General features: G+C 52.7%; 1 protein-coding gene across 4 annotated transcripts; it reads right to left on the bottom strand.

Annotated features, from left to right (window-relative positions):
• Positions 1 to 395: 395 nt before the first annotated feature.
• Positions 396 to 26,541, bottom strand: ZNF335 (zinc finger protein 335). 4 transcript variants are annotated; one of them, XM_017541269.2, is made up of 28 exons: positions 26,442 to 26,491; positions 25,535 to 25,785; positions 23,745 to 23,985; positions 22,207 to 22,284; positions 21,646 to 21,951; positions 21,406 to 21,546; positions 19,605 to 19,745; positions 17,491 to 17,743; positions 17,228 to 17,405; positions 15,811 to 15,923; positions 14,608 to 14,626; positions 14,358 to 14,474; positions 14,196 to 14,272; positions 13,955 to 14,115; positions 12,687 to 12,916; positions 10,436 to 10,529; positions 10,204 to 10,298; positions 5,096 to 5,355; positions 4,001 to 4,112; positions 3,544 to 3,918; positions 2,180 to 2,322; positions 1,949 to 2,103; positions 1,698 to 1,801; positions 1,532 to 1,609; positions 1,227 to 1,310; positions 1,075 to 1,140; positions 911 to 992; positions 396 to 821 (listed from the first exon to the last, which is right to left on the bottom strand). In XM_017541269.2, exons 2-28 carry the CDS (start codon positions 25,733 to 25,735, stop codon positions 694 to 696), a joined length of 4,032 nt encoding a protein of 1,343 aa, XP_017396758.1. In that variant the 5' UTR covers positions 25,736 to 25,785; positions 26,442 to 26,491; the 3' UTR covers positions 396 to 693. The 4 variants fall into 4 exon arrangements, with proteins under 4 accessions (XP_017396758.1, XP_037598933.1, XP_017396755.1 ...); XM_037743005.1 differs by having other exon boundaries at positions 396 to 818; positions 1,075 to 1,167; XM_017541266.2 differs by having other exon boundaries at positions 399 to 821; positions 1,075 to 1,167; positions 26,442 to 26,541.
• Positions 26,542 to 27,852: the final 1,311 nt, after the last annotated feature.

Here is a 27,852-nt window from a genome sequence, read left to right on the forward strand (position 1 = left end):
GAGCTGTGCCTGTCCCCAACCTGTAAGTCAGACTCTAGCTGGCCTTGGATCCCCACAGTGAGCGGACAGCTGGGTGTGCTTCACAGTTGAGGCTCAGGAGAGCAGCCTCAGAGCCACCAGGGCCTTGGTGCTGTGCTGCCCTCTGAGGAGGGCCTATAGGCACAGACCGCATGCTCCCTAGGGCCCAGGGAGGAAGCAAGTCTGAAGGTGCTGGCTGGGGCTCTTGGTGGCTCAGCTGCCTCTCTTGTTGCCAGGCCTCTGCAGCAAGGCTCTGCCCTGCTGGTGGATCACCGGACTTAACAGAGGCAGGGCAGGGCACACTGTGGAGCCAGACCACCTCTACCTCACAGGACCTGGCCTGGTTCAGGCTGCAGCAGAAAGCAGACAAACTAAGCTGGTCAGGACTGGACTCTGGTCCCTTTATTGAGACTGAGAGACCAGTGGGTCTATCCAAACAAAAATAAATTTTTCTCTCAAAGCCTGCCCGCAGGCTGGGACACCCAGCACATCCTGGCTGGGGCCCATGGCTGCCCTTAACCCCAACACAATAATAGGTCTGGCTCCCTAGGAATGACAGGATGCTGGCTATCCAGTATCTAGAGATCCTAAATGAAGAGGGAGGTGACTCATGGTGCTCCCCTACCCCCAGGAGGGCTGGCCTCAAATCCATGATCTGTGTTGGGCCCTCAGGGCTCAGTCATCGGCCAGGGTGATGACGTCGTATTCGATGCCCTGGTGCTGCAGCTGCTGAATGTGTTCAGGCACTGCCTCCTCTGTGCCAAACAGGCCCTGGGCTTGAGCCATGGCAGCATCAGCCACTGCTGCCAGAGGAGGGAAAAGCATGGTGAGCTGGAGGCTCAGGAGCTGGGCCCGAACCCAGCCCCATGCTCCTCAGGGTCCAGCTCCGTACCTGTGACAGCCGAGTGTGCTGCGGCCTCAAGTTGAGCCTGTGTGACTAGCTGCTGGCCTGGCGACACAGGCACATACTGGATCTGGAGGGGAGAAGCTGGTAAGATGCTGGCCTGGAAAAATCCTGCCTGTGCTGCAGGTCCCTCTGTCCCGCTAGGGCCCTACCTGGGACTCCTGAAGGAACGGGGCTCCTTGTTCATACTGGATGTGTGTGATCTGGCCCTCCTGTACCTGCAGAGAGGAAGCCAACCTGTGATCCTGGAAAGAGGTCATGCAGCCCTTTGCCACACCCCACCCTCATCCCAGGCCTGACTTACCTGGATGTGATGGCCCTCGGGGACCACAACGTATTCCTGGGGGAGCAGGTGCTGGACACCATCCTGGGAGATGATGTATTGCACCTGTGGGAGGAGGGCGGCAAGGAGGCAGATGCCGAGGCCCCACCCACCAGGAGCTCAGCTAAGAAGGCGAGTGGAAGACCAGGGACGCCACCAGCAACAATGCAGTTGTTGGCAAGCATGGACCCCAGGAGGGATGGTTTGGGAAGTATCACTCTTCCCTGAGGTGGGTTCTTGGAAGGGAGGGTAGACGGTCACAGCTGAGGGGATCAACGGTAGCTTACCTGGTTGTCGGAGGTTACCAGGTGCTGTACGGTCTGGCCATCTGCTGTGGTGATCTCTTGGATGTAGGTGGCTTCCTCCTGCCAGGATCAAGTCAGCTCTAGCCTCAGTTCTCTACCCCAACCCCTGCCTGTCATTGGCCAGAGGGCCCCCAACCCTGACTCTTACTTGATTGGTCACTGTCTGTTCCTGGGCGACAATGATGTGCTCCTGGCCCAGTGCCTGCTGCAGTCGCTCTGGGCCTAAGACTCCGTGACTGGACTGGAGTGCAGCTGGGCAGAAAGGAGAGGAGGTTCACCTGGGGTCCAGGAAAACCTGCAATGCCCCAGCCTCTACTGTGCCCAGAGGTGCTTTTTGGGGCAGTGGCCCAAGTCTGGATCTACCCTGGTGCCCACCCTGTGGCCCTAGGGGCAGCTCACTATGCAGAGTGGCCAGTGTTTCATCATCACTGTTGAGAATGATAGTCTGGGTTGGGTTCTGGGTAGCGGCCCGGGCTGTAGGGGTTCCTGACTTCCTCCCATCAGGACTGTGCAGTCGCTGGATGTGGAACTTGAGGTGCCCGTTACGGTTGAAACTGGGGATGAAAGGTGGCTTGGGTTAGCTCCCCCATACATGCCCAGCAGTCTCCACCCACTGGTATCTGGCCTCACCGCTGCCCACAGAGGTGGCACGCAAAAGGCTTCTCCTTGGTGTGAGTCAGCATGTGCCGCCGCAGGTCCTTCTTGTTCTTGGAGGCAAAGCTGCATTGGCTACACTGGTGGGGCCGCAGGCTTGAATGCTGTGCCATGTGTGCCTGCAGAGAGGACCGAGTTGGGGGCATCAGCTGGGTCAGGAAAGAGGACAATAAACTGCCAGGTCCCTGCAGCTGGTCAGAGAACTAGGCAAAGTGGACCTGGGAAAACCAAAATCCTGGGTGCTAACAAGAAGCTGGGTAGAAAGGCCAAGCCAGATCAACATCTGGTGCTGCTGTGTCCTAAGAGTGAAAGGCTATAGGTTCCAACCTTATTAGGTCAGTTGGAAAATCTGTTTACCCATATGTAACTTACAGGTGTGGATGAAGGGACCTGTGCAGATCCCATCAACCCCTGATATTCTAGGGCTGAGGCCTGCTTCACGGGGCCTCCGTCTCTGTATCAAGAGAGAGGGGCCCTAGGCCCTGCTTCCCTCTTACCTCTGGGGAGGATGCAGTGCATGATAGGATATGAAAAGTTGAAATCCTCAGGCAAACAGGGAGGCCCCAAGTGGGGATGTGAACTTGCCCCAGAACCTGCCTACTTAACTTTCTTCATACTGGCTCCCTAACCACCTTGAACCTCTGTGCCCTCAGTATTCTAGACCAGTGGTCCCCAACCTTTTTGGCACCAGGGACTGGTTTTATGGGAGATAATTTTTTCACGGCATGTGCAGGGTGATGGTTTTGGAATGAAACTTGCAGCTCAGATCATCAGGCATTAGTTAGATTCTTCTACGGAGTATGCGACCTATATCCCTTGTATGCACAGTTCAGTGGGGCTGTGCTCCTGTGAGCCTCTAATGCAGCTGCTATGACAGGAAGTGGAGCTCAGGCAGTAATGTGTGCTCACCTGCTGTGTGGCCTGGTTCTTAACAGGCCATGGATGTGGCCCAGGGGTTGGGGACCCCTGTTCTAGACGTTTGAGTCTCCCTAGCTATGCCTCTGTCACACACCTCTGTGCCTTTGCTCCTAGAGGCCCAGCTCGGCCATCCCTCCTGTGGCATTTTCCCCAGCACCCCCAAGTTCAAATGACTTGCTCTCTGCCATGCACCCTTGGTTCACTCAGGACACTGTCTGGCATTAGTCACATTGTGTCTGGTTTGCCTCCCCACCAGACCAAGCTTGCTGAGAGCTGGGACCCTGCTGAGTCATCTCTGACCCATCTCATCCCCTCAGAGGGGACCAGGGGATCTGGCTTGAAAGGGCACTTATTAAAGGTTTGTTATACAAACAAATGGCCCAATGAATGACAGCAGAAACACAGGGGCAGCCAGCACCTACCCGAACCTCAGGCCACTGGCGGGCAATGAAGGGACAGTCGGGGCACTTGAAGGCACCAGGCCCAGCGTGGGCCCGCTTGTGACTCTCCATCTCAGCTCTGCCAGGGAAGGCCTCAGCACAGATCTTGCAGGAAAACTTCTTTGATGCTGCAGTGCCTGCGGATGGTGGTGAGGGGGGCACTGCTGGGCCCAGGGCTTTGCTGGCTGCAGGAGGTGGGGAGGCAGACCTCTGGGGGTCCCCTATCCGGTGGGTCTTGGCTGGAGATGGGGGCTCAGGGCCGTCTCTGGGCAGCCCCCCACACTGCAGTAGGGGCCATTTGGGACCAGAGGCCAAGGAATCTGGACTTGGGAAGGAGATGGAGCCATCTGCGGAGAGCTGTGGAGAGACGGAGCATGAGGTGCTGAGAAGGCGAGGGGAGTGGGGGAGTGGGGGGGAGGCTGGCCTCCCCAAGCCTCACCTCGATGTGGTGCAACTGGGTACCATCAGCAGCCATGATGTAGTGGGTGCCAGCTTCTTTTAGGGGGTCAGTCACAACCACAGCCTGGGCTGCCTCCCCTGGGGGCTCCTCGCTGTGGACACGGAGAAGGTTCTAGGAGAAGATGGAAGGCCACAGGAGCCCCCTTCCCCAAGCAACAGGCATCAACTGAGGAGTGACTGTCACCACTGATGGACTCAAATCAGAAGGGCCCAGAGTTCAAATGTGGCTGTGCCCTGTTACCAAATGGCCCTCTACTGTCTCTTCTGTAAATGATTACAAGTCAGGCATAAGTCCTTCTCGAAAACTGGTAATCCTTGTCCTTGGTAAATGTGGCGAGGTGAGGGGCACATAGTGAGGCAGAGGGGTCCAGCCCAAGTCTGGCCAAGTCAAGCAGGACAGGGCGACCAGGCCAACCAGCAGCAAACAGTGAATCCGCCACCAGGAGCTAGTGGAGGAGGCAGGGCTAATAAGGACCTGCCGCCCAGGTGCTGGCCAAGGGCATAGGCCCAGGGACCCTGACTCCCAACCCAGCCGAACAATTTGACACTTGGATTCAGGACTTCCTCAGATGGCCTAAGAGTTTGGTGAACACAAACATGCCTGCCCAAGCTAATTCATTGTAGAGAAGCCAAGTGCAAGTGCCAGGCCTCAAATGCTGGCAAAAAAGCCCGAGCTTGCTCAGAATGTCAGAACAGGAGAACACTGGGATCATCCAAGCCACAGAGCCCTTGGGCATGGGAACCAAAGGATCAGGGCCCAAATCTCACCTACCACGTGTCTGATTTCAGGCCAGTTACTTAACCTCCCTAGTCCATTCCCTTATTTGTAAAACAAGGGAAACCTGGACCTCATGGGAATGGTTTAGGTACCATCACAAGTGCCAAGTGCTTGGAATATCTAACTGGCCAAAAAATGGTAGCTCTTGACCTTCTGAGAAAAATAAACACCACCAATCACTTTATGTGTATTGGGATTTTTACCTCCAGCCAACTAGGCTTGGGTGGGGCCCAAAATTGGACTGACACACCACACCTACCAAGAGCTGAAAGCAGCCTTGCAGGCAGCAGGTCTCACCTGTAAGGTGTGCCAGGAGCTGACGTCCCCTCCTCCATAGGGGGTGCTGTGATAACGCTGTAGCCAGTCCCACCAAATGCACCAGATGCCAAGGTGATCTGTGGTAGGTCAGGAGGGCCTTGCTGGCTCTCGGCTACTGTACCACCCCCTGGCTCTGCCACATGGAGGGTGACCACCTGTGGAGTGGTACCTTCAGGGGAGGGCTGCCCACCAGGGGATGGTAACCCCACTTCCATGTTCTCCGACTTCACCACGGCCACCTGCAACGGCACCGGGGGTGGGGGGGGACAAGATGGTCAGTGTCTGTGGCAGAGGAGTGGGGACGCAAGACCCCCCTCCCATCTCAGTGCTCCCAGATGCACCCACACACAATTATCAGACCAGTGCTGCCACCACTCATTTGTATAACTCAAGCTCTTTCTAAAATACACTCTGGCTTCCCAAATCTCACTCAGCAACTGGCAACAGACTAACAGGAACAGGGCAGAGCAATTTTGCCCCCCACAAACACTTGGCAATGTCTGGAGACCCTTCTTGTCACAACAGGAGGGGGAGGGTACTGGCACGTAGCAGGGGAGGCCAGGTGTGCTGCTGAACATCCCATGATGCACAGGACCGCCCCACCACACAACAGTATCTGCCCCAACATATCAGTATCACTGCAGTCAAGAAATACTGGGGACAAGTGACAAATCACTTAGAAAAAAGAGCTCCAGCGTACATTGTATTCCACAGTTGGCTTCATAAAACTAAATAAAAGAAAATTAGGTAAGTATTTCAGAATTGGAATGGGGAGATTTTTCTATTCATGACAGGGAAAGATAAAACCTAGAGCAAAACTAACCATAAAATGAAGTCAGAAAACGAAAAATTGGGGTGGGGAGATATTTAACAACTCAGAGATAAAAAGTGGACTTCCCTCATACGGAGTTCCTGCAAAGAAATAACTAAAAATTAACAATTAAAAAAACAGATACAGGATACAAACAGATACTTTAGAAAAGGGATAAAATGGCCTCTGAACATACAGAGAGAAGTTCAGCCTCTTTCGCAGTCACACAATTACGTTTGTTTCTGAGATGGTATTGCTCAGGCTGCAGTACAATGGTGTGATCACAGCTCATTGCAGCCTCAACCTCCTGGGCTCAAGCAATCCTCTCACCTCAGCCTCTCAAGTAGCTAGGCTACCGGCATGTACTGCCACACCTGGCTAATTTTTTTTTTAAGAGACAGGGTTTCACCATGTTGCCCAGGCTGGTCTCGAACTCTTGGGCTCAGGCAATTCTCCTGCCTTGGCCTCCCAAAGTGGTGAAACCTTGTCCCTACTAAAAATACAAAAATTAGGCATGGTGGCACGTGCCTGTAATCCCAGCTACTCAACAGGCTGAGGCAGGAGAATTGCTTGAACCCAGGAGGTGGAGGTTGCAGAGAGCTGAGATCGCACCACTGCACTCAAGCCTGGCAACACAGCGAGACTCCGTCTCAAAAAACAGAAACAAAAAACCCTGCAAAAATGTTGGCTGTGCATGGTAGCTTACACCTGTAATCCTAGCACTTTGGGAGGCTGAGGTAGGCCCATCACTTGAGGTCAGGAGTTCAAAACCAGCCTGAACCGGCCAACATGGTGAAATCCTGTCTCTACTATACAAAAAATTAGCTGAGTGTGCTGGTGTGCACCTGTAATCCCAGCAAATCAGAAGGGTGAGGCAGAAGAATCACTTGAACCCAGAAGGCAGAGGTTGCAGTGAGCTGAAATCAGACCACTGCACTCCAGCCAGGGCGACAAAGTGAGAATCTGACTCAAAAAAAAAAAAAAAAACTGTTTATGAGCACTGAAAATATATGTACACTGAAGCACTGCTTGAATTAATAAAAAAACAAAATAACCAATAAAGGACTGCCTAACTACAGCTAAGAACATCCATGTGATGGAATGATACAGAGATGCAAGATGGAGATCTTAGGAGAATGAAGGTAACTGCAGGTGCTGGCCAGGCTGTGCATCACACGCTGTTACCTTTTTTTCTTTTTTTTTCTGAGATGGGAGTCTCAGTCTCACCAGCCAGGAGTGCAAAAGCATGATCTGGCTCACTGCAATCTCCACCTCCCCGGTTCAAGCGATTCCCCTGCCTCAGCCTCCTGAGTAGCTGGGACTACAGGCGTGCACCACCATGCCCGGCTAAGTTTTTGTATTTTTAGTAGAAACAGGGTTTCACCATGTTGGCCATGATGGTCTCAATCTCCTGACCTTGTGATCCCTCAGCCTCGGCCTCCCAAAGTGCTGGGATTACAGGTGTAAGCCACCACGCCCGGCCTCACACACTGTTAAGTGAAAAAAGAGATGACGCTGAGGAGCAACAATAGTGAGATCCCCCTCTTTTTTTTTGGAGACAGTCTCCCTCTGTCACACAGGCTGGAGTGTACTGGCGTGATCTCGGCTCATTGCAACCTCCGCCTCCTGTGTTCAAGTGATTCTCCTGCCTCAGCCTCCTGAGTAGCTGGGACTACAGGCACATGCCACCAGACCCGGGTAATTTTTGTATTTTTAGAAGAGATGGGATTTCACCATGCTGACCAGGATGGTCTCGATCTCCTGACCTTGTGATCCACCCACCTCGGCCTTCCAGATTACAGCTGTGACCCACCACGCCCGGCCTATTTTTTAAGGGTCAAATGTCTAGGTGTTAGTATGCGCATCGACAAAGCCCTGAAGAAACTCTTCTGGACCCATTAACTGGGTATCTGAGGGGAGAGGAGAAATGCCAAAAATTGTACCTTGTACTATGTAGGTGGGGAGCCCCCAAGTGCCATGGCAAGTGTCTGAAACCTCAGCCTGTTCCCATGTAAATACTGATTTAGGAAACAATTAGAAATGTAGGCACATAGTTATTCCTTTATATAATCATATATAATCTTATAGTTACTTATAAAGATACATACTCAATATAACCTTTAATTTTACTAATGACTATCGGGGTATGAAGCATGGAACTGAGGTGACATTGTAAACAAAGCGATCCTAAGGCAAGATGCTCTAAGCCCTCTGTCATGCCCGCATAAGGGCTGCTGGAGGGCGCCTCGGCTGTGAGGCAGCGCCACTGCTGTGCAAGTGCCGCTGTTTAGCCAGCTAGGGAAGGAGATACCCAACATGGCCGAGACATTTCCTTCCTGGGGAGGTTAGGAGAAAACTCCGCTTCTCCAAGCTCTTGTGGCAAGGCCTGATGGCTGTCAGGGAGGCCCACAGACATCTGGGGGTTAGTTGTCTCTATGTGATGCTGTGCTTCAGTGGTCACGTTCCTTGTCTACTCTCACGCCCTGCTTCTGCACCTGGTTTCTCTTTTTCTTAAAAGATAAGAATTAATAACAGTAATATAATCTTAGTGTCCTTGACATTTCTAACAGACATGCGAAGAGCGCTGATGCATTACGTTTTCTCCTCGCCTCGGCTACTTGAATGTCTTGGGCCCCCTATCTTCAAGACACGTGATTTACCTGACCCTGTCACTGACCACCATTTGTCACCCTACCTTCCCTGCCCACTGCTTTGTACTCAGTAAAAGTCAGAGTGTCCAGGCACTCGGGGGCCACTGCAGGTCTCCATGCGTTGGTTGGCAGTGGACCCCCGAGCCCAAACTCTCTTTTCTCTACCTCTGTGTCTATGTCTTTTATTTCTACAGTTTCTTGTCTCCACACCAGTAGGAAGGGGCTCACAGAACCCTACAGGGCTGCACCCTATAGTACTAAAACATTTCCTAATGTTCATTCTGTTTCTTTTATAAGCATGTGCTTTTTTAAGCAGAAAAACGCTACCACATGAGATTGGCATGGGAACAGGAGATATATCAATAGAACAGAACTGAAGTCTAGAAACAGACTCCTACATATTTGAGAATCTAGTATATAATAAGTAGGACACTTCAAACCACAGGGGAAGAGATACCATTGAACATACCGCATTGGATGACTCTAGAAAAAAAAATAAATCCCTACATTTCTGCATACACCAGAAATAAATTCCAGGTGGAATAAGGTTTAAGTTTAAAAAATAAAATCCTAAGAAAAAAATATAAATGAATGTTTATGTCACTTTGGGGTACAAGTTGGGGGAGTCTTTGTAGGGATGATACCAAAGGCAAAACTATAAAAGATTGATACATTTTCCTATCTAAAAATGTAAAACTTCTATACACCCCCTAATTGCCATGAACTAAACTCTATAAAGATTTCTGGAATTTGTGATCTTAAAAACACACTCTCCATCTTCTCATGAGGCTGCGAAACAGGAGGGGCTAATAAACTTCCCCCTGCCTTGGAGACCAGGCCAGATGTGAAGAGGGGCGTGGGCAGGGGCATGAATCAAGACCCCAGGAACTCGAGAGAGTGGTCTGATCTAGAGGAAGCCCTGGGCGTCTGCAGGCTGTAGGTGGTGTCCTGGAATGAGGGCACTCTTGTAGATGGAAAGCTTGTTCAGACCCATGTAGGGGTACCCACAGGCACATGGTGGCTCCAGAGGTAGGAGGAAGACCAAACAAGAACAGAGCCCTGGCCGGGCCTGGTGGCTCACACTGGTAATCCCAGCACTTTGGGAGGCCGAGATGGGTGGATTGCCTGAGCTTGGGATTTCCAGACCAGCCTGGGCAACATGGCAAAACCCTGTCTCTACTAAAAATACAAAACATTAGCTGGGTGTTTGTTGTCCCAGCTACTCAGGAGGCTGAGGCACAAGAATCACTTGAACCTGGGAGGCAGAAGTTGCAATAAGGCAAGATCATACCACTGCACTACAGCCTGGATGACAGAGTGAGACTCCATCTTTAAAAAAAAACAAAAAACAGAGCCCTACTAGATGCCATGGGGGCCGTGCATACTCGCTCCACCTGGCAGAGGTCTCAGTGACTCTGGAGAATGGATAGGAGACCCTGCGGCCTCCCTGGCACAGCCTCTTCCTGTGTTTGCCCATGGGACTTCAGCGATCTGTCTCCTCTACTACTGAGTAGCTCCCAAGGGTGGGGCAGCTCTGATTCATTGTGTCCTCTAGTCCCTGTGTCCAGTGCAGGGCTGGGCACCCGCGGGAGCTGGGAAGGGGAGCAGGTTCCAAGGCAGCTCACCTGCAGGGCTGTGCCCCCCAGTTCCCGCCGAGCGCTCATGTTCAGCAGAAGATCCAAGGCCGTCTGCGTGGCCAGCGCGGTCGACTCCTCGGCTCCTGAGTGGGGTGGGACCTAAGCCTGACCAAGTGCTAGAAAACTGCCACCCAATACCACCGCCTCCCCATCTTCCAGCCCCCACCAGCACAACCCGCCTCTGCCCCACCTAGAGCTCCTACCCTCCCACAGAGCTCACCTTGCTGGTAGATGATGGTGGCGCCACCCAGGGTGTCAGGACAGAGCAGTGAAGGAGCCTCAGATGACTGGAAAGGTGTTGCCTCTGGGGGTATCTATGGCGTGGAGATATGGCCACACCTGAGAGGGGCTGACCCAGATTCAAGTGCCATTTACCAAGCGCCTCCAATCTGCCAGGCATTTTACATCTGTTGGCCCATTTCATCTTCGTAAGATTTTCATTTTTTTTGAGACAGAGTCTGTCATGCAGGCTGGTGTGCAGTGGTGTGTGGGTAACCCCCCAACGTGGGCACCGAGGCAAGGAGGTGGGCTGTGTGCAACAGGTGTCGTGTGTAACACTTCTTATCTGGGGGCTGGAGACTTCAAAGGATTCTTACAGAAAGATACTGTAAACCAGTACAGTGGGAGCCGACAGACTTGTGCTCTATTTTATGGGAGGATGATTTGAGCTAGTTAGCGAAGCGTGAAAACACTGACAGAGTGTACAGCCACCATGACCCAGTCACACCAGAGGGGTTCTTCTCCCTCAGTTATTCGCAGGATCTCAGGCCTGAGGCCTACTTTCCACAGGAACTGGATGCAAGGTACTACAACTCCCTTATCAGGAGGAGAAGCTCTTGCTCCAAGCCTGCCATACAGCGTATGCCCTTTCAGGCAGGGATGCCACCACCTGGGTCTTTGGTTCTCGTCCTGGTCTGGCTGTTTTCCCACATACTGCTTCCACTTTGTGACTGCTCTAGGCATTCCTCCTACTACAAACTACTATATGGTTACATGGAAGGATTATATAAATCAGCACTAAATGTGTTGATACAGCTCCGACTACAATACTTATATGATTATATAGAAAGATTATATGGAACTAAGTACGGTACATGTAAGTACTAAGTATGATTATATAAGCTAGGTATATGTAAGCAGTAAGTTATACTTTAGGCACTAATTCTATAAACTAATACATGATTATACATAAAGGTTCATAGAAAGGAAATAACAGAGTAATAACACTATAAACTAAGGTATTCTTCAGGTACTAATTGTGCCTGGGGCTTGCACAGCTCTCCTTCCTCGGTGCTGATGTAGGGGGTTACCCACAGTGGCGCAATCTTAGCTCACTACAACCCCTGCCCCCTGGGTTCAAGTGACTCTTGTATCTAAGCCTCCTGAATAGCTGGGATTATGGGTGCCCGCCATGACGCCCAGCTAATTTTTATATTTTTAGTAGAGACGGGGTTTCACCATGTTGGCCAGGCTGGTTTCAAACTCCTGACTTCAAACGATCCATCCGCCTCGGCCTCCCAAAGTGCTGGGGTTACAGGCGTGAGCCACTGAGCCCAGCCCATAACCACTTTTCCAAAATATACCAGCTCATTACTACAGATGAAGCAACTAAGGCTCAGAGAGGTGAAGTGGCTGGCCAAGAATCCCACTCCTAATACATAGCAGGGTGAGGACTTAAACCCATGACTGTGTGATTCCAGGGCCTGTGATCTATCAGCATATCATGTGGTCCATCTTTCCGGGGATGCTGTGTCAGCTCACACGGCAGAGACTGCTAGCTACCTATCCTGCGTCCATCCTCCTCTTCTATCCTCCTCTTCCTTCTTGCTAACAGAACTTGCTTTTCATCAGGTGGCAATGTACCCAGCTCCAAGACTACATTTCTCAGCCTCCCTTGCAGCTAGGTAAAGTGTGGCCCCGACTAAGCAATGATCTTCAGGTGAAATTCATGAGGAAGATCGATAGATGGCAGGTATCCTTTTTGCCTCTCCCCCATCCCTTCCTCCTGCTTCCTGCCCGGGATGTGGCTGGGAAGCCTGGTGCTCCTGCGGCTATACTGGACCATGAGGCAACTTTTCAACATTTTAAAGATGAAAGTCATATGCCTAAGATGACTGGGCAAGGATACTGACAGCTTATTCCCTTATGACTGTACAATCGTCACATCAGCCCTAGACTGCTGACCTGTGAAGTTCTTGTATAAGAGAGAATAAAAAACCGTGATTACAGTGAAGTTACTGGTATTTCCATTCTCTATTACCAGCACTAGAAAGCCACCCTTACTCTAAGCTTAGGGCTGGCGTATGTGTGACTCAGCAAGTCTTTACTACAGTCTTGAGAGGCAGGGCGCAGGGATCATTTTATTGCACCTCAAAGTGCAAATGATGCTGGGGCTGGGAGAAGCGGCCTCCCTGTCATCCTGACTCATGCCCGCAAGCTCCTCTGTCTGCTGCCTGCTCAGCCGAGCTTACCTCAGGTCCTGGGGAGCTGGGAGGTGGTTCGGGGGCCGCACTGTGCTGCTGCTTCAGCTCCTCAATCTGCTGCAGGGAGAAGAAGGGGCGACGGCGGGAGGGGGGCTCCTCAGGGTGGCGCCGCCCCCATTCCTCGAAGCTGCTTGCGTGTCGACACCGTACGTGCAGGCGGAGATTCTTCTTGTGCCGTGTGCTGAAGTGGCAGTACTCACAGGCGAAGGGCTTGGCCCCTGGAGGCACACGTTGGGGCATGTTTAAGTCTGCCCACCCCTAGCCGACCCCTCTAGGAGTCCTTTCTCGACGCTAAGGATCTCTCCAGCTGACTCACTTCCAGCAATTCATTCCCATATGTAGGCAAACACATGCTGCTGTTCATTCTGGTAGCCCAGGACAAAAATGAGATAGGGCCGCCCTCTGCACTCAACAGCCTTCCCGTGCGTGCCTATTTGCAAGGTAATGTGACTACACCCTCCTCCTATGGGTCATCACAGGACTCTGGCTAAGGGAACCCCTAGCTTCTTTTCTCTAATCGCCCCTAGTGTGCTGACCAGAGAGCTAGGCACCAAAGAACCAACGTTTGCAGTGCAGCATCTTCGGGCCAAGCAAATGCCGCTGTTTCTGCAGCTTCACCTGCCAAGGCAGGGCCTAGGGGAGCCTCCTCTCCAGCCCCAGTGCCAGCACACACAGGGCTCGAGGAACGAATGGAACTTACTTCCATTACAACCATATGGAAGGCACTTCCGATTCCCCCATTTCTATTTTTTTTTTTTTTTGAGATGGAGTCTTGCTCTGTCACCTGGCTGGAGTGCACTGGTGTGATCTCAGCTCACCGCAACCTCCACCTCCCATGTTCAAGCGATCGTCCTATGTGCCACCATGCCCAGCTAATTTTTGTATTTTTAGTAGAGATAGGGTTTCACCATATTGGCCAGGATGGTCTCGATCTCTTGATCTCGTGATCTGCTCACTTCGGTCTCCCAAAGTGCTGGGATTACAGATGTGAGCCATGATTCCCCCATTTCATAAATATAGAAGGCTCAGAAAGGGCACCAACTAGCCCAGAGCCATCCAGAGAACAACAGGCCGAGCGGCAACACAGGCTCAGATTAAGATGAATATGCCCATGGGAAATTCTCTTTACACCAGAAGGACTTGGGCTATTCTGTGGCTGGGGCTATTGAGGGGGAAGAGGATGAAAGCTAAGCTTCTGGACAGGGGTACAGGGAGCTGAGGGCTGGTGAGTGGGGCTGAGGTGTGCCCAGCCTGACCTGTGTGCTTGACAGCCACATGGGACAGCAGGAAGTCCTCTCGGAAGGTGCGGTAGGGACAAAAGCTGCATTTGAAGGGCTTGTCACTGACGTGGGACAGCTGGTGGTTCAGCAGTGCCTTCTTATCTTCACAAACGAACTCACAGAACTCACACTTGAACCTGGAGGCGGTTAGGGGGAGAGAAGCTCAGTGATGAGCTGGGGACTGCTGCTGTCCCAAGGGGCCTCCGAAGGGACGTACCTGCGGTTGGCAACAGCCTGGATGTGCGTAAGCAGGTGCATTTTGAAGGTGTAGCGCTTCTTAAAGGACTTTCCACACTGTGACGGGGAGCAGTGAGATGGCAATCACCCTCCATCACCCAGGGAAGGCCCTCCTCCCAGCCCCACCCCAGCCCCCACCCACCTTGTCACACATGTGGGGCTTCTCAGTGCTGTGTGTCTTCATGTGCTGTGTGAGTCTTTTCTGCATGGGGTACACACGGCCACACACAGGGCAGGGAAAAGAGCTCAGCTTTGGAGTCTGGGAAGGCATAAGAAGGGGCCAGATGGAGAGAGAAGGGGAGGAGGGAGGATAAAACCTCCTGTCTAGCCCCCACCCCTATAAACAACCCCCTGGGGCATGCTCTCTTCCCAGGCCAGCACCCCAGACTCACCGGATCTGGCCTCTTCTTCCTGGGGGGAAAAGGCCGAGGAGTTAGACCAGAGCTTCCCCAAGCCCACCCCAGACCCTCTCACACTGAGCAGACCCAGTACCCGCTCTGAGCCTACTCCCTGCTGAGGCCCCTTTCTCTTATAACAGTGCTTCCCCGGCTGGAGTGCACTGGGGAAAAGGCTAAGAGGCAGGCTGTAAATAACACATTCTGCACTCAAATATATTTGTGAAATGGTACATTCTTTCTCTCTCTCAATCACAGAATGTTATTTGCATATTAAAGGTTCTAAGGATCAACTGAGGCCAAGAGTTTGAAACCAGCCTGGGCAACAGCAAGACAGAGTCTCTATAAAAAAAAAAATTAATAAATAAAAAAAAATTAGCCGGGTGTGGTAGTAAGCGCCTGTAGTCTCAGCTACTCGGAGGGCTGAGGCAGGAAGATTGCTGAAGCCTGGGAGGTCAAGGCTGCAGTGAACTGTCATTGTGGTACTCCACTCCAGCCTGGGTGACAGAGTGACACTCTGTCAATCAATCAGTCAAGAAAGGCGCTAAGAAATCCTGCAGGAAAGAGATGTTGAACACCTCTGTAAGCTGGTGATCCTATGCCTATCTTAATTGGCCACAGAACCCCCACTTTTTTTTTTTTCATTTAAAAAAAAGAAGCCTGCAAGCATCTTGAGCTGGCTTTTCCACACACACAGCTGAAGCTGCTGTCCCAGTGGGCCTCTGTCTCCAACCTCTGCACACACACCACCCCTCATGAAGGTAACTCCTTCCTGAAGCTCCAGATCTAATTCTAATCCTGTGAGCAATCATTAGGCGCCTAAGGACTTTTGTTTCTGTGTCTCAGGTGCACTCTCAGCCTGTGAGAGATGAGTAGGACTTGCAGTCTGGAAGATCTTGGATTATTCACTGAACTTCAGGTACACAATTTCCTTCAGTGCCCTCAACAACTGTCCCCATCTGATGAAAAACTAAAGCTTACAAGAGGTAAGAGGCTGAACTAGGGACCTCAAGGCCCTGGTACTGCCCTGTTCTAAGCCAGATGATCTGCAGTGAACCGCCTTTCTGCTCATGTCTGCAATGTGCAACAAATGGGGCTGGCTCAGAGCAGGCGCTGGATAAGTGAGAACCGTGGCTATCCTGGGCCTCCACTTCCCCGCCCAACCTGGCCTCTCTTGCCCGGGCCCTACCCACCACTGACCGGTCCCGGCTGTGCACAGCTGCGTGCCTGATGACGTCCTTCCGGTAGACACTGGTGTAGCTGCACTCATCACACTTGTAGGGCTTGCTGCCCACATGGTTGAACATGTGCTCCTGAGAGACAGACAAAAGGATGGTGGGCTGGGCCTCCTCTCCCATCTCGACTCCACCATGCCTGTGGTCACAGCCTTAGCGTTGCTGTGGGAGCTGCTCACAGAACACAGGTGTGTGGACGACACACCCTGATGGACAGGTCAAAGCCTGGGAAGGCCCAGGGACTATCCCCAGCGAGAGCACCCACTCTGTGCCAGGCTCTGTGCTGGCTCACAACTTGACAAAGGGGGAACTTGAGTCTCAGGGTGGAGGGACCTTATGAAGGCACAGCTTGGAGCTAAAGCTAGGCAGCATGGTGCCACAGCCTGCACCTCTCCCACTGTGCCATGGGACATACTCTCTGCAGAACCCAGAGAACAGCCCAAAGCACAGCATGCATAGAGCGCAGGGGTTCACTCTGACCACCATGCCTGAAAGTACCCTCTCCCACAGCTGCCAACTTGCACACTGGCCAGGCCGAGTCACAGTTTCCCGGGTCAGTAAAATGGGACTATGGACACCTATAACCTCACTGGGCCACAAAAGGATTTAATTATCCAGGTACTGCATAAAAGGCTCAGGGCTGCTGCAGGCCACGTTAGCTTTGGGTTAAGGAGAAAAAAGAACACTTTTCTTTTTTTGCGGGGGGAGGGGACAGAGTTTCACTCTTGTCACCCAGGCTAGAGTGCAATGGCGTGTTCTCAGCTAACCACAACCTCCACCTCCTGAGGTCAAGCGATTCTCCTGCCTCAGTCTCCCGAGTAGCTGGGATTACAGACATGCGCCACCACACCCAGATAATTTTGTAATTTAGTAGAAACAGGTTTTCTCCATGTGGGTCAGGCTGGTCTCAAACTCCCGACCTCAGGTGATCCGCCTGTCTCAGCCTCCTGAAGTGCTGGGATTACAGGCATGAGCCACCATGCCTGGCCTAAAAGGAACACTTTTCTTAAGACACATGACTGCCATCTGCTGGAAGTCTTTCTAACACATGGAATCAGATGAAAACAGATTTATGGCATCTGTGGTGGTGAACAAGCTAATCTGTGACATCCACAATAGCACTCTTGAAGACATGCTGCCGCTGTGCCCTGTGCAGCCTGCAGAAATACCGCGGTGGCCCCCCAGCCCCTCCCCGCATTCCCACAGGGTCAAAGGAGCTGGGTGTTCTTCAGTGCGCCAGTGAGCCAGGACACGCATCCTGAAGAGCAGCAGGAGAGGGTGACCCAGAATGCTGTGTGACTGTTCTCCCTCGGTGGCCCCAGCTGGCCTCTGCTTGCCTTCTTCACCCTCCCATGAGCCCCAAGCCTCTTTGGCTGACGCACCTTGAGTGAGGACCAGCGACGGGAGCGATAGCTGCACTGCAGACACTTGAAGAGCTGGGGATCGCCGGCCTCGTGGGAGTTGACATGGAAGCGCAGGTCCTCATGGGACAGAAATCGAGAGCCACAGATGCGGCACAGGAAGGGCCTCAAAAGTGGTTTGGGTGACTTGTAATAGTACCTGCAGAAGGAGGGTGTGGGGGAACGTCTGGCGGGGCTGGGGCTTAACCATACTCCTCCCCGACCCTGACCTCTGCTCCACATACTTGCGGTATTTCTTGCCTAGGAAGCGCCTGGAAGGTCGACCTCGGCGCCGGGGCGGAGTGTCATGCTCATCTGGGCAGGAGGGGGCTGCATTCTCTGCGTCTGACTGGCTCACACCCGGTTCCACAGGGGTCCTGCTTGCCTTGCCCATGGCCACGGGGTGTCCCGGGCCTGAGGAGCTGGGAGCCTCGGGATCCTGTGGTTCTGGAGGGCTCTGGCCACTCTGGGAACTCACTAGAGGCTCTCCTTCCACACCTGCCATGGACGTGCCAGGTCAAAGCCAGCCACTGACAACCAGGACAGATGTGGACAGGTGGGCCAGAGGCCAGCCAAAATATCCTCACATCCTCTCATCACAGACCACTGATGGGTACATGGAGTCGCATGACACAGACAGTCTGTGGCAGAGGGCAGTGTGGATACCACCCCCCGATACAGCCGACATTCGGTCAGCACAGTAGAACCTAGCCTGGATTAGAGCAACAGTGAGAACTGGGACCTCCCGGTCAGGAGACCCGGGTTCCAGGCTTGGCTCTGTCATCGACATGCTGTGTACCCACAGGCAATGCCATTCCTCTTCTGGAGTCTCATTTGCCCCATTTGTCCAAGGGAGGCCAGAATGGTGGCTTTGGTGACCTCACAGAACATTCTAAGGCTTGGAAAGCAATAGCAGTGCTGTAACACTGCCATGCCCTAGGGAGGTCAGGCGGCTGGAGGGCTGATGAGAGGGAAGGAAGGAGAAGACTTGACTCATGCTTGCAAACCCTTTGAAGTCTGAACGATCTAAATCTGTTACCTCTTCAAAAACATCAACAGGCCAGGCGCGGTGGCTCACGCCTGTAATCCCAGCACTTTGGGAGGCCAAGGCGGGTAGATCACGAGGTCAGGAGTTCGAGACCAGCCTGACCAACATGGTGAAACCCTGTCTCTACTAAAAATACAAAAATTAGCTGGGCGGGGTTGCACATGCCTATAATCCCAGCTACTCAGGAGGCTGAGGCAGGAGAATTGCCTGAGCCTGGGAGGCAGAGGTTGCAGTGAGCCGAGATTGTGTCACTGCACTCCAGCCTGGGCTACAGAGTGAGACTTCGTCTCAAAAACAAAAACAAAAACAAAAAAAAACAACAAAAAAACCCCACATATTTAAATATTAAATATATACTAGAAAAATTAACAACACCACAGATAATGCTGGTAACGCTGTTTCTTGACTGGGTCACACACAGGTGCTTGGTTACACAGGTGGTTGCACCTTGTGAAAACTCACTGACCTGCACAGAGTATGTGTAACTTTCCATACACATGCCTCACCAAAATGGCCTTTTTGAAATAGAGATTAAAGAATACAATAGGCCAGGTGCGGTGGCACATGCCCAGCACTTTGGGAGGCTGAGGTGGGCAGATCACCTAAGGTCAGGAAGGAGTTCGAGACCAGCCTGGCCAACATGGGTGAAACCCCGTCTCTACTAAAAATACAAAAATTAGCCAGGTGTGGTGGTGAGTGCTACTCGGGAGGCTGAGGCCTGGGAGGCAGAGGTTGCAATGAGCTGAGATCATGACGCTGTACTCCAGCCTGAGCAAGAGCAAAACTCCGTCTCAAAAAAAAAAAAAAAAGAATACAACGGTTCTTCAACCACAAACAGCTGTCACTGTACTCTTTTAGTACATTTGGCCCTTAAGCAGATTTAAGCTCCAAGTCACACAGACTGCAGGCGGCAGAGCTGGCGCTCACACCACAGCTCAGTCCTTCCTGTACCCAGCCAGTAACACTCTCAACCAGGGCTCCTCTGACAGTCCCAGGCCTCAGATTTATTCCTCCGTTCTCATTTCAGTAGTATTTAAAACTTATTCGTTCAGCGGTAAAGACCCAAATTTCTCTTTTGCTATGACAAATTGTGGTAAAAGGCATTTCCATAAAGCTGAGTTTCCCGAGTCAGGGTTTCCCGAGCTTGGGTCTTTAGAGGGCTTTCCCCTTTCCCAGGAAGCCTACAGGTGACCCAGTATGGGATGGCTGCCCTGCAAGGCACACTCAAGTCCCCAGAACTCTAGAGCAGTAAGCAGGGAGTGAGGCCACTCCTGACTCACCCACACGAGCCCCTCCCAAGACCAAGCTTACCATGGTCTGAGATCTCCAGGCGGGGCAGCTTCCGGGGCCGGCCAGGTCTCCTTCGGGGCCTTGGGGTACTGGGGGTTGGGCGCTGGAGCCGAAGCTGCCGGCCTCGGGGTTCATCCTCAGCTGGATTATAGTCACTATCCTCTGTGGGGGGGCAGTAAAGACAGTGAACGGCAGCGGGACTCACCCTTTCAGCTCTGACCCCTTGCCCAGCTCACTTCCCCATCCCTGCCTACTTCCTCCAAGCCCACAGCGATGCTTCCACCAGAGTCTTCCTGGTCTCTCTGGCTGACTCTGAGTGTTCCTGCCCTGGGATCCTGAAGTTCTTTCTCTGCACCCTTCCTGGCACCTACCACTAGCTCATAAAGCACCTTGATGTGAACAGGGAAAAGGCACCCCTTCCTCCAGACACTGTACATCCATTATTAGAAAGAAGTTTAAATAAACATTGAATCTACAAACTCTATGACTGCCCTAACCAAAACAGCAGCCACCAGCCATAGGTGGCTACTGAGCACCTGAAATATGCCTAGTCCAAACTGAGATATGACTTTGTATAAAATAATGTTTCAAAAAATTGGTATTAAAAAAACTCACTAATAATTGTTATAATGACTGCATACCGAAATGATATTTTAGGGTCAGGCACGGCAGTTCACATCTGTAATCCCAGCACTTTGGAAGGCTGAGGTGGGAGGACTGTTTGAGGACAGGAGTTTGAGACCAGCCTGGCAACACAGCGAGACCGTTTCCTCTTTTCTTTTCTCCTTTCCTTTTTCCTTTCCCTTTCCCTCCCCTCCCCCTTCCCTTTTCTCTTTCTCCTTCCCTTTCCCCTTCTCCTTTCTTTTCTTTTCTTTTTCTCCCTCCTTCTTTCTTTTTTTTTTTTCAAGGCAGAGTCTTGCTCTGTCGCCCAGTCTGGAGTGCAGTGGAGCGAAGTTGACTCTACAACGTCTGCTTCCTGGATTCATGTGATTCTCCTCCCTCAGCTTCCCAAGTAGCTGGCATTACAGGTGCCCACCACCACACCCAGCTAATTTTTTTTGTATTTTTAGTAGAGCCAGGGTTTCACCATGTTGGCCAGGCCGGTCTCAAACTCCTGACCTCAAGTGATTCACCCGTCTTAGCCTCCCAAATGCTGGGATTATAGGCATGAGCCACCGCGTCCGGCATTTTTTTTTTTTTTTTTTTTTAGGCAGGGTCTCACTCTGTCACCCAGGCTGGAGTGCAGTGGCTCACTGCACTGTAATTACAGCTCACTGCAGCATTGACCTCCTGGGCTCAAGTGATCCTCTCAAGTGGCTGAGACTACAGGCATATATCACAAAGGGCTAATTTTTGTATTTTTCGTGGAGACGGGGTTTTGCCACATTGCCCAGGCTGGGAGACCCTGTTTCCACAAAAATTAAAAAATTAGCCAGGCTTGCTGGCAGGTACTTGTAGCCCTAGTTACTCAGGAAGCTGAGATGGGAAGATGGCTTGAATTCAAGGTAACAGCAACAATCATGACACTACACTCCAGCCTGAGCAGCAGGGCGAGGACCGTCTCTCGCATCTTTACTTGTATTCTATTTCGGTGGAACAAATGTGAACAGGGCCCCCTGTGCTCTTTTGCAGTGTGCAGCCTGCACAACTGCACACAAAGGTCCTCGTCCTGGAGCACAAACTTCTCTGTCTTATACTGGAGGGACCTGTGATGTGTCTGTGCCAGTGCCTCTTTCCTGGCCCTCCAAGTGGCCAGTAGGAGCTCAGTGAGTATGTGCAGAAAGACATAGGGATGGTGGGCCTAGGAACCATGGTGGCCTACCCTCCAGGTCATCAATGGCTCCAGCATCTACAATGTCGTCATCGTCCTCCTCCTCTGGTCCCTCTTCCTCTTGGGTCTTGGTGGAGGTGCTCCACTTCCGTAGACGTCCTTTTTTACCAACTCCTGCTGCAGCTGCTGCTGCTGGGGGTGAGGGGAGGGTAAGACAAGCTTGCCTTGCCTGGCTCCCAGCAACCTACCCCCACCCATGCAGTCCAAGCAGGTAGGCTGCAGCTGATGCACCTGGACGGAAGTGGCGCTCCCGCATGTGGCGCAGCAGCGTGGCCTTGGTGCTGCTCCGGTACTGGCACATCTTGCACTTGAACTGCTGCACCACCACCACCTCCATCATGGCCTCCAGGCTCTGCAGGTCCGGTTCTTCAGCACCAGAGGCTGGGAGCAGCTGCACCAGGGAGCTGGGCCCACCCTGTGCCTCCTCAGGGGGCTCCATGCATGTGGATGTGGATGTGGGGCCATCGGCCAGGGCCTCAATGGCTGCCAGACTATGGGCCAAGGTGGAACTGGACATTGGTGACGTCATGGGGGCTCCTGGGGGTGGGAGAGGCAATTGGAGGGGGTTAAATGGAGGGCAGCACTGGCCCTGAGCTGTAGCTACCCTTGCCAGGCAGGCCCAGGGAGCACAGAACCAAATTGCCCACCAGAGGCCACCCTGTTAGTAGGAAAACTAAGGCCCAGAGCAGTGGAGACCCTGCCAGGGCCACACAGGGAATCTGTGGCAGAGCCTGTCCTCATCTATCCCCCTGCCCACTGCAGGCCTCCCTGAGTCTGGCGCCTGGGTCTTACCATCATCTGGGCCCTGCAGGATCAGGTATCGCGTGGTCTCAGCCCCGCCATCCTCGGCACTGGTCACAGTAATGCAGCCTGGACAGACATGGGGAAGGGTCACACCTCCTAGGGAGGGGTCCTCAGTAACAGGCCCACCCCCAGGGGCTCTACTCTGGCCTGTGAGCAGGGCTGGTCCACACTCATTCTGGCTCCCATGTGTGACTGCAAATCAGCTGTGTCGCCCCGGAGCCTCAGCTGACTCCCTTGGCAGGCTGTCTAGAGGTCTGGGTACATGCTGCCTCAGCAGCTGGCCTACACTTAAACAGGGTGCCACAGCTACTCCAGCCATCTGGGCTTCGACCACCAAACCTGGAAAGTCCTTCCTCTCCAAACTTCTCAAGATAAAGGACCAGCTCCTGCACCACTTTCTTAGGGTTGGCTTCCCAGACTATCCTAGGGCTTTTTGAGGTGCTATAGCCTGTATAAATGTCATTAATAAAAAGTGGGTACAGCACCATGCACCACGCACCACGGCTCATGCCTGTAATCCCAATACTTTGGGAGGCTGAGGCAGGAGAACTGCTCGAACCCAGGAGTTCAAGAGTAGCCTGGCCAACCCAGCAAAACCCCATCTCTGAAAAAAAAATAAAAAATAAAAAAATAAAGAGAGAAAAAAAAATTTTTAAATAAGCCAGGTATGGTGGTATGCACTTACAATCCCAGCTACTGGGGAGGCAGAGGCAGAGAATCCCTTGAGCCTAGGAGTCTGAGGTTGCAGTGCACTATCATTGCACCACTGCACTCCAGCCTGGGTGACACAGCTCTGGAGTCAGACTGTCTGGGCTCACGGCCTGACACGCCACACTGCTTGCTGGTGACAGTGGGTAAGTTATGAATGTCCTCGGTGCCTCAGATTTCTCATCTGGACTGTGAGCATAACAACACCCTGTACCTTTTGGGGTTACTGGGAAGATTAAATGAGCTGCTATATGTAAAGTTGAGAACAGTCCCGGCACAAGGTAAGCAGTAACAGTTTCTATTATTTATTGAGAGCTCTGGCCGGGTGCGGTGGCTCACGCGTGTAATCCCAGTACTTTGGGAGGCCAAGGCAGGTGGATCACGAGGTCAAGAGATTGAGACCATCCTGGCCATCATGGTGAAACCCTGTCTCTACTAACTACAAAAATTAGCTGGGTGTGGTGGCATGTGCCTGCAGCCCAGCTACTCGGGAGGCTGAGGCAGGAGAATTGCTAGAACCTAGGAAGCAGAGGTTGCAGTGAGCCGAGATCGCGCCACTGCACTCCACCCTGGGTGACAGAGCAAGACTCCGTCACACACACAAAAAAGAGCCTGTCATATGGCAGGTGCCATGCTGAGAACTTTACCATGTTGTCTTATTAAATCCTTATTTACCATCATGAGACGGGGGTGACTGTTCCCACTCTGCATACTGTGCATGGGAAAGTAATCTGCCTGAGTTCACACAGCTGGGGCGGGCACAGCTGGCTGCCGGACACTGCAGGGAAACCCCTGTGGGGCTCCTCTGCCTCACTTACTCTGCATGAGGTCGGGCCCAATGGTGGACTCGATGATCTTGTCGATGGCTGAGCCCAGGTCCGAGGAGGAAGCTGTGCAGTCAGACACCAGCATGTTGGGGTCTGGGAGTACACTGGAGTGCACAAGTGCTGGGGGACCGCCTGTCACCCCTGCCACTGGCCCACGGGACACAGACGATGAATCAGGGAGGTAACCATTAGGCAGGGGGTCTGCGCTTGAGCTGCTCTCGGACACCTCCTCCTGAGGGGCATGAAACAGGGAAGGAAGGAGTTTAGCAGCTGGGTATGCGGCAGGGCAGCCTGCCAGCTCCCACTTGCTAGACACAGCTCTCTGGCCTAAGAACATGGTCAGTGGAGCCACTCATGCCCTCAGCCCCACTGAGGACCACTAGAAGAGGCCCTCCAGTCAGAGCCTCCCAAGAAAAAGTCACCATGTCCCTGGATCTCATCAGGGGCTACCTCAAAATAAGGGAAGGGACTCCTTTGCAGTCTACCCCTAAGCCAGGGGGAGTTATTTTCATTGGGCTTTTGCATAACTTGTTCCCTCTGCCTAAAACTCTTCCCAGCCATCACTATGGCTCTTACTCAGCCTTCTCACCACCATTTAGCTGGTACCTCTTCTAGGAAGTCAACGCTCACTCCAAGGCCAAGTCAGGACTTCTTCACCCTCAGTGCTGCAGCTGCCTATGTCCCTAGCACCACACCACTGTGTGGTTCACTGTGCCTTGTAACGGCCTCCATGCCAGACTGTGCCCTCCACAAGGGCCTAGACCAAACTTGTCTTTTCCCCTGCTGTGTCTCCAGGGCCCAGCACATGCTGAGCACATGGCAGGCCCCATCTCTGCGGAACTAATGAAACCCCAGGACCCCAAAGCGAGGACCACTGACTGCTGTGTACTTCTATCACACGACATACTGAATAGAGTCATTATCTTGCAGATAAAAATGGCTAATACTTATTGAGTGCTTACAGTGCACTGAGCACTGCTTTAATTATTAGCTTTGCATATGTTAATTCATTTCATCATTTCATCCTTACAAAAACTCTATGAGGCAGGTATATTAATTTATCATTCCCACTTTACAGATGAGGAAGCAGAGCTAGAAGTTGGGTAGCTTGCTCAAGATCGCAAGGCTAGGAAGTGGCAGAGCCAGGAGGAGATGGTATACAAAACGTTTGCAAGAGAATGTCTAGTGGGAGCTCACAATCAAGCACCCTTGAAAGCAAGTATTTCTACTCTACTTTAGCCGCGCGACTGAGGCTCAAAGAGGTTTCCCAGTAAACCGGAGGCAGGACCCAGACTTAACCCAGGACACCTGCCTTACTGCCTTTTTTTTTTTTTTTTTTTTGGTAGAGATGAGGTCGCTATGTTGCCCAAGCTGGTCTCCAACTCCTGGGCTCAAGTGATCCTCCCACCTCAGCCTTCCAAAGTGCTGAGATTACAGGCAATGAGCTACCACGCCTAGACATCTGCCTCTCAAAGTGTGAGGCAGGACTGTGGGTAGTACAGTAGCTAAGACCACAGCCTAGATTTGAATCCTGGCTCTGTCTGAACTCTGAGCCTCGGCTTTCTTTTTTGCAAGATGTGGGGGGAAATGGTATGTCTTAGAAAGTATGAAGCTGAAATGAGAATATCCATTTTAAGGGCTTGGCATGGTGCCTGGCTCACAGTAAACCAGAAACAACAAGTATTAGCTATAAACAGGCCTTGCTGACTGTTTCCTCTTGCTACCAGGCACTGCTGCTCGCGGTCCCTGCCTCCACCCACGCCTTCCAGCCCGGTCCATACCTGAGAGCGGCTGCCACTGTCCGAGCTTTGCCCCACTCGAGAGTCGTCGGCCTCTGCCTGGCCCGGGGCAGCCGCTGCGTCGCTGCTGTCGGCGGACACGGCTTCCGAGGTGCCCACACCCAGGCCGCTCTCAGAGGGCTCCTCGGGCCGGCCAGGCCCAGGGGCCGCGTCGCTGCTGCTCTCCACCTCGTTCTCCTCCATCGGATCGGCGGGCTGCCTGACAGGGGAGAGCAGGGTCTAGGGGCTTCACTCTGTGAAGAGAGGTGACTGGGGCTGGAACAAGTGGGCCACGTCCGCAGCCCCGGCAACCACGGGCCACCCAGCGGCACCCCTGCGCCCATTTTGCAGACGCAAAGACTGAGTCTCCGACGGGGCGGGGCTTCCTGGTGTATTGCGAGGGGAGCTTGGAAAAAACTGGACGGAAAAGGTGTGCTTCCCAGGCTAAGGCCCTTCCCCGTGAGGGTGGTCAATGGCTGGTAATCTTGACCCTTTTCCTCGCCCCCGCGACTCTCGTGGAGCGTTTCTCTGTGTGAGCCCGCTCAGTGGTTCAGCCCTTTGGTCCCCGCGTCCCTCCGGGTGCAGGGTCGGTGGTACAGCCGGGTGGCCCCCTGGGTCAGTGGTTCGCTCCCCCACGGTTCCCCTGCGGAGGGGGCTGACAGCGACGGTCTCGGGGCTTGGCGACTCGGGGCTGTCCCCGGCGCTGCCTGTGCTCCAGGCCCGACGCCATCTTGTGGCGGCACCGGGTTTCCGCTCAGGCAAGTGCGAGAGCGACTAAAGGGCCTGGGACCCCGGGGCCCTGGTTCGGACAGCCCCGCCGGCCCGGGACCTCGCCTCTGGGTATCACCGCGGTGTGACCTCACTCTACGGCTGGGTACGGTGGGGCTGCCTGACTCTATCCGAAGCTCACCCGAGGCTTTCGTAGTCACGTTCCTCTTTGACTCCGGCATCGACGAGGTCGCCATTCTCTTTCCCCCACTGCGGAGGGACCCATCGGCCTACTGTATCCCGGAACTACTTCCCGTGCTGGTCTCGGGAAAGATACAGTTTCAGTGTTCCGGAAGTTCGCTCCGAGGCCTCAAAGCCATAATCGGGTCCGAAGAGACTCTGGGATTTTATACGTCGCCTAGTATTTGGGAGCGGGCCCAATATGGGTTGGGGACTATTTTCTCTCTTGGCGGAGTGTTACATAAGAAGTGACTGTGACGTCACTCTGGGTCCCTTCCCTGGGCCGCAGGGTTGGGCGCGGCGAATGCCGGCCTAGCGCTCTTGGGGCGTGGGCTCCGGGTGGGGGCGGGGCTCCCGATGGGGCGGGGCTCCCGGTGATTTGGCTACGGCCCTCCTACGACAGCCCGGAAGAGCGTGCGGCTGCCGGCGGCTTTGGCTTGGCTAAAGAGGAATTCATGTTTTTAGTTATTTTATCGGACTCTTTACCTATTACTCAGCGCACTTCTGCAGCCCAATCGAGCTCTGCCCGTTAGGTTTGATGTGTTTTGATGGGCAGGGGATGTATAATTATTGTTGTACAGACAGGGAAACTGAGATCTGGGTATGGGAAGGGCTGGTCCAAAATCACATCCAGTAAAGGGACTCGGGAGCCAAGTACGGATCGGGAGTCGGGGAAGTGGAGAAAAGCTAATGTTTGTCCCTTAGGTTTGTATACATATTTGTTAACATTAATAGAGTTGAGGCTGAGCGCTGTGGCTCACGCCTGTAATTCCTCCAACACTTTGGGAAGCCAAGGCGGGAGAATGGCTTGATCCCAGAAGTTCCAAACCAACCTGAGCAAGAGAGACCCCGTCTCTACAAAAAGTTAAAAAGCCCGGCATGGTGGCGCATGCCTGTAATCCCAATTGTTCGGGATTATCCCACTGGCTGAGGTGGGAGGATCGTTTGAGTCTGGGAGGTGGAGGTTGCAGTGAGCCATGGTCACACCACTGCACTTCAGCCTGGGCGACAGAGTGAGACCCTTTTTCAAAAAATAAATGAATAAATACAAGTCAACTACCTATCCTTTAAAAGTGGAAAGAAAAAAAAAATCTAATTAAAAGTCAGCTGTGCTGGGCGCAGTGGTTCACACTTGTAATCCTAGCACTTTGGGAGGCCGAGGTGGGTGAATCACCTGAGGCAAGGAGTTCAAGACCAGCCTGGCCATCATGGTGAAACCCCATCTTTAAAAAAATAAAAATAAAATAATAAATAAATGAAGTCAGCTGCCTTTAAGGTATGTCTTTCCTCCGGAATGCCCGAAATTCACCTTCTGTTTAAGCCTTTTTTTAGCAGTTTGCAGTGGAAGAGCACAAGAGAGGGAGTAAGGCACT

This window comes from Cebus imitator, unplaced genomic scaffold (assembly GCF_001604975.1).
Source record: "Cebus imitator isolate Cc_AM_T3 unplaced genomic scaffold, Cebus_imitator-1.0 Scaffold132, whole genome shotgun sequence".
NCBI lineage: Eukaryota > Metazoa > Chordata > Mammalia > Primates > Cebidae > Cebus > Cebus imitator.

What these genes read in the sequence shown, in the direction of transcription:
- ZNF335 (XM_017541266.2), bottom strand. Translation starts at nt 25,735, where the DNA reads ATGGAGGAGAACGAGGTGGAGAGCAGCAGCGACGCGGCCCCTGGGCCT. An exon ending in AACAGACAGTGACCAATCAA is followed by an intron (nt 1,610 to 1,697) that starts GTAAGAGTCAGG and finishes TGATCCTGGCAG; the next exon opens with GAGGAAGCCACCTACATCCA. An exon ending in CGTTCCTTCAGGAGTCCCAG is followed by an intron (nt 993 to 1,074) that starts GTAGGGCCCTAG and finishes TCTCCCCTCCAG; the next exon opens with ATCCAGTATGTGCCTGTGTC.